Source organism: Rhododendron vialii, chromosome 10a (assembly GCF_030253575.1).
Source record: "Rhododendron vialii isolate Sample 1 chromosome 10a, ASM3025357v1".
In the NCBI taxonomy this organism is placed as follows: domain Eukaryota; kingdom Viridiplantae; phylum Streptophyta; class Magnoliopsida; order Ericales; family Ericaceae; genus Rhododendron; species Rhododendron vialii.
In genome coordinates, this window is record NC_080566.1 from 16,948,916 (window position 1) to 16,961,031 (window position 12,116).

The 12,116-nt window shown below is 36.2% G+C and overlaps 1 protein-coding gene across 1 annotated transcript; it reads left to right on the top strand.

Annotated features, from left to right (window-relative positions):
* Positions 1-603: 603 nt before the first annotated feature.
* On the top strand, positions 604-6,600 carry LOC131303693 (triacylglycerol lipase OBL1-like). The gene is made up of 5 exons (XM_058330681.1): positions 604-1,102; positions 2,205-2,398; positions 3,232-3,265; positions 3,985-4,601; positions 6,315-6,600. Exons 1-5 carry the CDS (start codon positions 790-792, stop codon positions 6,585-6,587), a joined length of 1,431 nt encoding a protein of 476 aa, XP_058186664.1. The 5' UTR covers positions 604-789; the 3' UTR covers positions 6,588-6,600.
* Positions 6,601-12,116: the final 5,516 nt, after the last annotated feature.

The following is a 12,116-nucleotide window of genomic DNA, read 5'->3' on the forward strand; positions in this document are numbered from 1 at the left end:
AGTTTGTTTTCATTTTCGGACCATTGATTACCGAGATGGACGGTACAGATGCGCCCTACAAGATACTCTACAGAGAGCTGCTCATGAGTAACTATTTTTGACATTGAGACCAATATTTTCTCTCTGCACATTACCCAAAAAACTCTTCTAATTAAATTTTCTTTCTAATTATTACTTCTACTTCTCTGTAAATCTCTCTTCACTCATTACCCAAAAAACTTTTCTAATCAAGTCTCAAAATGAACATGTACATGTCTAGTCTATGAAAAGAAAATTTCCACATTTGGACAAAAATGATGTGGGAGTCCTTCAGTTCCTTTTTTTTTTTTGGCTTTAATGGTCCCTTCAATTCAGCCTCACGACTAACGTGCGACAATTCTGGATTAATCCTTTTTATAAAGTTCCTATGCCACAGAATAGAAACAAAACATGAGAATATAAATAGTACTACTAGTACAAGAGTGGAATAAACGTGACCAATTACACTTTTTTAATAATGTTGGTTTACCAACCGAAGACCCCATGTAGCACTATATTTAATCATTGCATGCGGTGTACTCAAACGCGTTGTCAAACTGAAACCTTTTAGATCACAGTCAAGCCAATACACGTTATAATTGAAACATAAAACATGTTTTTTTCATGAATATGCATATCACCTATATATGGTTATGGTTTTCTGAATTAAGTTGAACCAAGGCAACAAAAAAAAGAGCCATCACATTTCCAATTTGCATCAGCTTCATTTTCCAAATCGATCGAATTAGCTTCATAAATCAATTTGAACCAATGGATTGCGATGGCAGTAACAGTTTCTCAAAGAATAATTACATGATATTGAGACCAGATGAAATTGATGTTTTTGATCTGGTTGGGGTGCTGTTTTCCAGCGATTTGGAGAAGAGAAAAGGTGTTCATTGTCAAGCATGGAGGGGGGAAAGTTTCCAGCGTAGGTGGATCATATTTGTGTCAATATCAATGCAAAAGTTTCTGAGGTCAGTGGCAAAACCAATGGCATGTTTTGGGTCTGTGGTGGAGATGTGGCTGAACCTCCTGTCTTGTAACCATAACTTTAGCATGCTTCTGTTGAATATCTTGCAAGGTTAGTGTGTTTTTTCCTTTTGATAATCCTCCCATGTGACTCTCATGTGATGCAGACGATCTTATTGTTTGGGCATCCATATCCATACCCACCTTAACAAGAGAAATGGATGACTAATGCTATTTAATCAAGCCTCTAACCAATATCCAATCAACACTTGACTTTTAATTTAGCATTGACGATTAGTACATTGATAATGGGTCGGATAATCAAGTGTGACCGTGTGAGTCATCCTACTTAATTAATATGATATGAGCATCTCTTGAGTACATCGTCACATTAAAAGTTCTTGATTCAGTTGCACCATCAGATGAAGTTGTTATGAAATTGTCAATTTTAACGGATTGTCAGGGTTACCATAGTTGGGGGGCCCTATACTCTTGCTTTACAAAATACCATCGAGATGCCTTATCATATTTTTCGATATCCAGCAATTGATCTAGGAGAAATGCTATAATAAGCATTCTTATTTATGTGCGTACAGTATACTCCTCATTGAACCGATTTGAACTCATATTGTTTTGCATTTGTTGTATAAAGATTCACAACATTTGGATTTGTAACATACAAACGTTACGAATTTAATTATATTTAAATGTGACTGAAAAATATTATAAATTCAAGACTAATGTTATGAATTTTATGCAAAGCATTATGAATACTCTAGGCGGTTCACGAGGCACATATCGTAGACAACCAAATATAAGATGTGTATTAAAGCTTCTCCGTTGATCGGGATATCAACAATTAAGGCTAGTATATATCGAAAACCTTGCTACATTGATCATACACATGATTCAGTGTACTTCCACGTGATTTAGAATTGTGTTAGGCTTAATTATTGCTAAGCCCGACTTTAATTTGTACCCCTCTCTGTTCTTAGTATCAGGCTGTCTCAATAGTTGACATTCTTTTAGTATTCCTTCCCCCTTTCAGCTCACAAATTAATTAAATTTAAACTTAATTTTTCATCGTTCTTATGCATTTTCTATTTTCTTTTTGGCATGATAGATAAGCTAACTCACTAAATATCCAACTAAACATGTGATTTTGTGAAAAAGACTGAATTAAATCAGGAGAGGTACGTAATTGTGTTTTGTAGGGAAGGTGGTGATGCCTGATAAAAACTCAGCAACATTCTTGTCGTTTATTGGGAATCTCGACAAGCGGGTGGAGTTAGACAAAAACATCAAACATGGTGATATCAGATACTATGGGGCACTCTCAATGATGGCTTCTAAAGCATCCTATGAGAACAAAGCCTACATTGAAACTACAGTCAATGACCTCTGGAAGGTATACAATTCATTACCTTCGAATGTTTTTGAGTAATGCTAGGTACCCATAAAAGGTACCGCAAAAGTGCCTCGAATATAGAAATTAATGGTTCAGATTCATTGTGAAAAGCCTACTCAAGAATTGTGACCCCATTGTCTGTTGGGACTTGGGACATTATAAAGCGTTAGGATCGCTTATGGTAAACGTTTTGTATTTTGTGGTTAATATTACTATGACGCATGCATGACACTATAAATAAGTAATTTTGAAAATGTTATATTTCATTTTAAAAATATTATGTGTCATGTGATAAAAATTGTTACGTTTTTTTACAGTGCATGTTATTCATGCCCTTTTGTGGTATTGATTCGTTACATGTTTTGATGTTGTTACAGCTTCATGTGGTTTGTGTTATACTCCTTATGAAAATACGTGCAATTCTAAGATTAAAAAAATAAAGTAATTCTATGCATAAAATTTTCAATTTCTTTGTACCAAGTTGAAGATCAAGATAAATTCTTTAATTAAAATGGTGCAAAAAAGTTTTTAAAATTATTCACAAAAGTTCTTCCTTATGTGATCCGAACTATTAGGTTTTTCATAAGGGACACTTAACAAAAGATGGAGAGAGTTCTTTTTTCTGACAAAAGTAAATCGAATATATGGTGTATATCTCTGGACAATTTGAGGGATAGTTTAGAAGTTCCCCTTTTTCTATCTACTAGTGCCATTGCTAAATTTCACCGTACATCAATTTTGTTTTTGAACGGACCGTACATCAAATTTTCACGTACAAATATTTGAGTGTCTATCTTCTGAGTTCTAATCTCATTTTTTATCTGTCTGTGCAGATGGAATTCTTGGGTGCATTTAGTTTTTGGAATGGTGAGAACCATTATTTCATATTGTTTTTTATTAGATCGAAAATCACAAGCTAATTCAAGTAGTAATAGTTAACTAGCTAGGTTTTGAAAACAAAAACACCTATAGCCTCCAAATTCTTCAAATTTCATCACTTTGGTCCCTGCAGTCTTAATTTCATTAACTATATGCTCCTTGCTATCTATCTTTTCTTTGGATCTGGGCGGCATAGGATTGTCGGGGTGTGTAAGTGTCAACTTTGTTGGGATATATTCTCCTTGGCATGATGCCTTAGTGCCTTTGATCCTTTTAACCTTTGTATGTTCCTTCAAAGATTGATTAAAAAAAAGTTTTGCTGTTAAAAAAAAAAAAAACTATGCCCCTTAAGCCCAAATCCTGAAATTTCAGATGGCTTTATAAATCATTGATGGAATTGCAATGATATACTTTTCATGTTGATCATGATGAATGTGTTTCATGTCGCTTAGTCTTCCCAGTATTTCAATCTCTTAGTTTTATTATTGACATTATGGTGTTTAACATTAGATTTTAACTATGGGAACTATAGTGATACTGCGCACATACTTTTGGATTTGGTTAATTAAGAAATGATGATTTTGAACAAGCCTAAAAATTTCAAAAACAAAATTTGCAAAATTGACGCTAGTACGAACACGAACCTTAGACTTCAAAATCATATACCTTCACACATATTCATTGACCGATTGAAATCTATTTTGCAGATTACCAAGAGAAAGCTACAACACAAGCATTTATGTTTCGCGATAAGAACGCCTCCTCCGATTTAATCATTGTGGCATTCAGAGGAACAGAGGCTTTTGATGCAGATGCATGGTGCACAGACTTTGACATCTCTTGGTATGAGCTCCCTGGCAAGGGAAAGGTTCATGGAGGTTTTATGAAGGCTCTAGGCATGAAAAAGAACCAAGGTTGGCCCAAGGAAATCGAACAAGATAACCATAACCAACCACCAGGGGCTTACTATGCCATAAGAGAAAAGTTGAGGGACCTATTGCAAACAAATGACGAAGCCAGATTTATATTGACTGGGCACAGCTTGGGAGGTGCCTTGGCAATTTTATTTGCAGCAGTTTTGGCAATGCACGAAGAGGTAGGGTTGCTTGGGAGATTAGAGGGGGTTTATACATTTGGACAACCAAGAGTTGGAGATGAGAAATTTGGAGAGTTTATGACTACACAATTGGAAAAATATACAATTCCGTATAATTGGTTTGTTTACAGTAATGATATGGTGCCTAGGTTGCCTTATGATGACTCAACACTTATGTTTAAGCACTTTGGGACGTGCTTATATTTTAACAGCTTTTATCAAGGCAAGGTGAGCATCTCTCTCTCTCTCTCTCTCTCTCTCTCTCTCTCACACACACACACACACACACACACACACACACTCACTGGACGTGAGTATTGAGTATATCAAATGTTACTTCTTCTGTCTCAAACACATGCATAAACTATAGGTACACTTACATTATCTCCCTAATTACTAAATTTTCCAATTAAGCCGTACGTTGAACTATGGAATTGTAGTTACCTGTCAATCATGGAACTCAAGTGGTTCGACTTCCACCCATGAGCTACATGAATTCCTGTGTTGGGCGACTCTTCACGGATTTTGCCCGAACTTTAATTGTCAACCATGCCCCTCTGCTTGATACGTGGTAGGTTAGTAAACAGTAAAATTAGTTTCCTGAGTATCAAATTACAAAAAAAATGTGGAACTTTCCAATATGGCCCAAGTTTGTTGACCCATATGTACAGAGTCCTCAGGCACTTGCATTTGTGGTCGAGCTTTATGACAAGAAAATGGCACATGAGCCTAAATTTTTTTTACTGACCCTTCATGTATTATCTTATCCGAATTGTCTTTTCAAGCGTTACATCTAGTTTTTCTTTTGTCCTATCAAGAAAGGAAATACTACATTTTAGTGGGTAACTATTGGTGACCCCTGACTTACCAAACACGTCCTCAAGTGTAGCATTACAAGTTCCTTCAACAATATCATGTGGCTTTCTCCTTTAAATACTAGGCAAAGATTAAACAGGACATCAATAAGAAAGTCTGAAATTTGGAAAATAATTTTTAACCTCTTGAGGTTTGGTGATGCATTCCAATTACACCCAATCGTTTGAAATGCTTATACTAATTGTGTTGGACCCATGCCCACCCTGTAATCCCACACAAATAATCGGAGTCCTTTAATTCGTTAAAATATATTATTAAGAGCCCTCGTCAAAAATAGCTAGGCTCAGTTGCATATCAGTAAAGGCCTAATCGACTCGTTAAATTTTTGTCTCTAAATTTGCAGGGCCCTTAAAAAATTGTTTTAAACAAATTAAATGATTTTGATTATTTGTGTGGAATACCGAAGTGGGTGTAATTAATTAAAATGCATCACCAAACCGTAGGGGTTTAAAAATCATATTCCAAAACTAAAGGGGGAATCTGTAGTTACAGGAAACCTTGGGGGGTGTCAGTGATATTTTCTCCTAAGGGTAAAAGTAAAATTGCGATATACCTTAAGGTAATTTACTCTGTTATTTGCTGAGAAAAAAAAAAAATTTACTCTGTTATTCTAAATTGCTAGTCTCTTTTAACAATTTTGGACGACTCAAAGATTTTTTTTTTTCAATTTATAACATTTTTTAGATTTTAATATAGATCTAGTTTGATAGATCGCGTAGTTTATCAGACAGTTTTCGAAATGAATAAAAAAAAATTATAGACTGTTAAACATATGCAATTTTTTTAAGTGGTGCAACTGTCTAAAAGCGATGAACATTTTGGTATAGATGGACTATAATTCAACCTCTAGTAAAGATTTCTTCTCATCTATGTAAACCCTTCTACAAGAACATATACTAACACAAATAACTTGCAAACGCATTCACATTCCCACTGGGTTGGTGTGGAAACCTGACATGAATTAATGGGCTCATATGAATGTGAGTTTGTGTGTAAAGTATTTATGCAAATGTGTGGTTGTAGACTTGTTGCATCGAAACATAAGTATTTGCCACTGTGATGCAGATTGTAACCGAAGAACCAAACAAGAACTATTTCTCACCACTGGCAATAATACCAAAGGCCATAAATGGCATTTGGGAGCTGATGAGAAGCTTCATTATTCCTCACACAATGGGCCCAGACTACAAAGAGGGCTTCGTTCTTCGACTTCTCCGGTCCATTGGATTGGTTATTGCAGGCGTATCCGCTCATTCCACACAAGATTATGTTAATGCCACCCGTTTGAGTTCCCCTCACGTATATTCATTGGTTTATCATGCCAAAAAGCACCAATAGAGGCATTGCATAGAATTTTTTTTTTTTTTTGGGGGGGGGGGAGAAACCAATGATACAATGTGCTTACTTTTTTGTATTGGGAACACCTAAGGTATCCCCTCTTACAGCATTTTCATGTTATGCCTCTGAATGGTTATTGTTTCCATGTTTGTTTTATGAGCCATGAGAGTTGCGACTACTTAAGGGGTGTACTTCTCCTAAATTAGATGAATTTTTAGGGTGAGTTATCATATTGCATGACAAGTGGAATCTAAAAGTATAAGATTGTGATTAAAGTAAGAATATTTCACTCAAGGTGAAACTTTTTTTGGAATAGGCAGTTTTGTGGTCCCAATTTTTCTCTCTTTTCAAAACTTTTTTTTTACTATGATCGAGATTTGTTGATTTTTGCAATTTTTCTCATTGACATAAATGATTTATCCTATAAAGTTTGTTAAAAAAAAATTCACTAAACTTCAAAGATATCAATCGTCATTAGTATTAGTTTGTGAGAAGCACCACCTTTAGCATTCATAGATGAAAAACATCAAACAAAATACAAACGAATTTACATATTTTCCGTTAGGTCTACATGTCATTCTTTTTCTTTCTGGAAAAATCTTCTGAAACGAAAAATTTAATATTGGCGTAGGTTAGCTTAGCTTCTTGTTTGGTTATTTTCCTAACAAGGACTGAATGTATCATGAGATGTGTTAGAAAGAACATGTAACTATCCATTTAAGATAGATTTTAAAACCAAACTATCATGTAATTATGTCTAAGGTTCTATTTCCTCAATGAAGATGATTTTTCCTTAGGCGTTGACAATTAAAAGAAAAAAGTAATCGAAATATTTGAAATTAACTTGCAAATCACAAGAATTACTATAGATCCGCAGTTAAATCAAAGAATTCCAACAACTTACAATCCATCTCTTTGCCCATGGATATTCGATCGGTATGAGAAATGAAGCATTCTAAAGCTAAAACAAATTTCATCCTCTAGTACTGCTACTTGTATTGTTTGGGTTTGGTTTAGTTTGGTAAGTACTGCTACTTGTACAATTATCGCTACCAATACATTAAAGGGAGAATTTTTGCCAGGTCCACTATGCCACTTTCCAAACCCACTAAGTCCACTTCTAAATTCTATAACCCTTTAAGTCCACTAACCTATTAATAATGATATAGTAACCCTGGTTAGTCTAATATACCCCTGTTTTGAAAAAAAAATTTGTCCCATTTTTTCCTCCATTTCAAATAGATCCAATTCATCCCCTTACAAACCCCCGCCCCCTTTACAGACGAATCAGATTCTTGGTGAGAAACCATAAATGATTTCCCATTACGAATGAGACTCGTCGGCCTACTTCGTCTTCAACCACTCGATCGTCGTCGCCGTCCTCGAGCGCTCAAATACTTGCGTCGTCTTTGTCGCCGTCGTCAAGCCCAGGATTGCTGTCGTCACTCCAACATCGAGATCTACCAACGAAAAGTAGAGATCAACCCATGTTCCAGACTTTCTTCGTCGTCGATCGTCGACCTAGCCTAAGGTACAGTTCGTTCTGAATATGAAGAACGAGAGAAATACTCTAACGAGATCAAAGGACGAAGATCGACGTTGATCGTTTGTCAAATCTGTCGACGTCTCTCTCTCTCTCTCCACTACAACAAAAACGGTCTATCGCGACGAAAACTGGCGACGAAATCCAAAATTCGCCGCCAAATGGTACTTTTTGGTGAGGAAATCAGATTTCGTCGTTAAATGGGACTTTTTTCGCGAGAAAATTGAATTTTGTCGCCAAACGATACCTATTGTCGATGAAAAAAAAATTTCCTTGTCAAATGGGGCATTTTTGCGAGGAAATTAATTTTTCGTCGGCAATTAGTACAATTTGACGAGGAAATTAATTTTTCGTCGCTGATTGGTACAATTTGACGACGAAATTAATTTTTCGTCGCCAATTCTTAAAAAAATTTAAAAAATTTAGAAAAAAAAAATTTAAATGAATAATTCTATTTTCTGTGTATATTACATATATTTCACACATTGGTTAATTTGAAAATTCTCAAAAAATGTCTATATATATATATATTTGATTTTGCATAACTATCAACAAAGTGTTGGTTGGCCGAGTGGTTGGAATCATTGTTCAAGGACCCGTGGGTCTCAAGTTCGAGTCCGTGCAACAGCAAAGTGGAAATTTTTTTTGAGTTTGGGTGTTTTTGGAGACGAAAATAAATTTCGTTGGCGAAATGTACATTTGACGACGAAAAAATTCGTCGTCGAAGGGGCCAACCCTTTTTGCGTGAAACAAAAGACGATGAAATGGGGTGACGAAATTTTTCGTCGCCAAAAGCTTTAGCGATGAATTTGGCTTCTTTGGCGACGAATTTTTTCGTCGTCATAGACCTTTTTTGTTGTAGTGCTCTCTCTCTCTCTCCTATTATCCACTTTGATCATTTGGCAGATATGTTTCTTAGCCAATTACACGTGAACTTAGGTTATATATGGTTATATGAATGGTTTGGCTAGGTTAAGTTAGGGTTTTGATTGCGAATATATATGGTTATATCAAACTCTGATCGGTTTAGTCAAGATAGGGTTTTGATTGTGAGTATATGTGGTTATATCAATCTTTGATAGTATATATATGATTATATCAATGTTGGTTATATACAAATTTCGTGTTTGGCTGCGAATGTAAACTGTGTGTGAATAGATGGTTCTGTGTGGTATGCTTTTTTAATATGGTTATATGATGATACAGGTTATATAACCTTATATATTTATTCAAACAACTCCAAATATATCAGAAACAAGTCGGGGAGGCCGCTGCGCAGACCAATTCAATAAGTGATTGATGAAAAGCACAATTGTAACCTTATATTTTTATTCAGTACAGGTAACGATTTTTGCTTATATGTATATATAGTTACTGATTTAACGTTATATATGATCTACTATCTTGTGAGAAATTATATATGATGTTATGTTCTGGAAGGTATAGGGTTATATATGATTTCCTATATAACTTTGAGTAGTAATGCAACACGATTTAATGCTATATATGTTCCATATTACCTCTATCTGTATTTTACTTATATATATGGTTAAATATCAACGGCTGTATTTTACGCAGGTCCAGCTTAAACATTGTGGTGAAGCTGCTGCAGACTATTCCTAACGGGGAATTCACAGCACATCAAATACAAGAGATCAAGAAAACACCCTTTGCGGATCTTGTATTTGAGATTGCCGAAGCGAAGCTGGATGAGGCGTACGTAAGGAATAGCAATACTGACATTTTGCAGTTGGTAAAACAATATGAAGGGACAGGTGGAAGTTTCAAATTGGGGGGCGACTCTGTCAAAATAACGGCGAAAGATGTTACACTTATATTTAGGACAAAGTCTGGTCCTACAAGGATTGTTATAAATCCAACTCCAAGGGTCCCAAAATAAAATTTCGCGGATCGACTACAACCCATACTTACAAAAGAAATATGGTTGTTGAATCCATGACAACTGCATACATAACAACACACAACAGAATAAAAAAATCAAATAATCGAAATACATGGTCATATATCAAAATCTGTACAACGTTACAAAGATATATGTAACTCTTAAAAAGGAGAATATATAACATTATATATAGTGTATCAGAAAAGGAGAATCTTCGACTGTTTTATAACGTTATATAAGTATAACACGTGATTGGCATGATTTCAAAACTAGAAGGGATAATGGGCTAAACGGATGGGATTTGAATGGAAGGGTAATTCTATCAGGCACTAATTCTCTTTTTAAATGTAGTGGACTTTATGCCTTACCAAATACATATTAGTGGACTTAGTGGGTTAGAAACTTGATTAGTGGACCTATTGGGTTAAAAACATGCTATAGTGGACCCTAGGCCAATTTTTTATACATTAAAGCTAAGGCTGACAAACATAAAGTTTTTTAACTGATCGAGACTGCTTCTTCTGACTACTGGCTTGGTATGAGCCTCATTTTTCTAATTGTCTATTTTTACCCAACAAACTAGCTAATTGTGCTTCTTGTAACCACTTCTCTTGAGCTTGCCACTTGTCCTTTCCCGCTTGAACTTGTGGTTACACTACAAGAATATGCTATTTTCGTCGACATATTTGCGTCAACAGTGAATGCCATTGCAAAAAAAAAATTTAATTGAGACAGCTTACATCCCGTCTCAAAAGTTATCAATCTGTGTCTGCCACATCGCCTTTGCAAACAACTAGTGGCAAATACTTATTTTTGCGTCTGCAAAGTACGCCCAAATGTATGCGCGAAAAAGATTACGATCGACTAAGAATTGGTGGGGGACGAAAAGTTTTAAATTTTTTGAAGGATTAAATCTTTCATTTTGCCCATAAGGCATGATTGCCCCAAACCCCAAATCTTTCATTTTGACCACGGCCAAAGGGATTTCCAACAAGACAAATGAAGACAATTTCTTTTAGGTCACTACAAGAAAACATGTAATTGGTGACGAAAAATTTTCTTCGTCAAATGGTTAGATATCGTCGCCAAATAAATTGGCGACGAAAAAATTCGTCGACGAAGGTTGGTCGCAAAAGAGCTCGGCGACGAAAAAAATAAATTTGTCACAAATTATTCCTTTTGGCGATGAAAAAATTCGTCACCAAAAATTGAACTTTGACGATGAAATTAAACAATTGGCGACGAAAAATTTCCCCGCCAATTGGTTTTTGTCGCCAATTTGTTGTAGGGAGGTATTCCCAAACAAGCCCAATTAGGGCCCGAGCAAGTGGTACGTGGGACCACAGAGTAAGTAAAATAAGATAAAAAGCCGTGGAAGGCGGTGATCGGCGATACATGACCAGTGACATGAGAAGTCATTGGTCCAAGTAGTCTGTTCGGCAGATAAGGACAGAAGATACGAGAAGTCGTTGGTCCAAGTAGTTGGAAAAGACCAGTGACATATGAAGTCATTGGACCAGATGGACTGCTCGGCAATAAGAGGGCCGAATAGGGAAAGAACTCATGGTACGAGGGACCATGGTATAAATATGATAGGGACAGTCGCTGTGCAATACGGTGGTCGGCGATTTTGACCAGTGACATGAGAAGTCATTGGTCTAGGAAGTCTGTACAGGGCCTTGGACCGGTGAACATGAGAAATTATTAGTCCAAGGGATAGATAAAGAACCAGTGACATGCGAAGTCACTGGTCCAAGTAGCCTGTTCGGCAATGAGAAAGCCAAAAGGAGGAGAAATTTGGGGAAAACAGCCTTAGGAGCAAGGAACACTGTGGAAGGGTCCAAAAACAGTGGTATTTCGTTAAGAAATGAGATCCCGAGAATGTAGGATCTGGGAAAGATATCCAACGGGAATGGGATGTTCGGCCAGTTATGAAAAGAGTCCTAAAAGGACTAAGGTAATGAACCGATAAGGGAACGAGAATCCAAGGTGTAGGGAGGTATTCCCGAGCACATACATTTAGTTGCCGAACACGTGATGTTTGGGAGCACGTGGTGAATACGACCGGACTTATCGCCGGGCA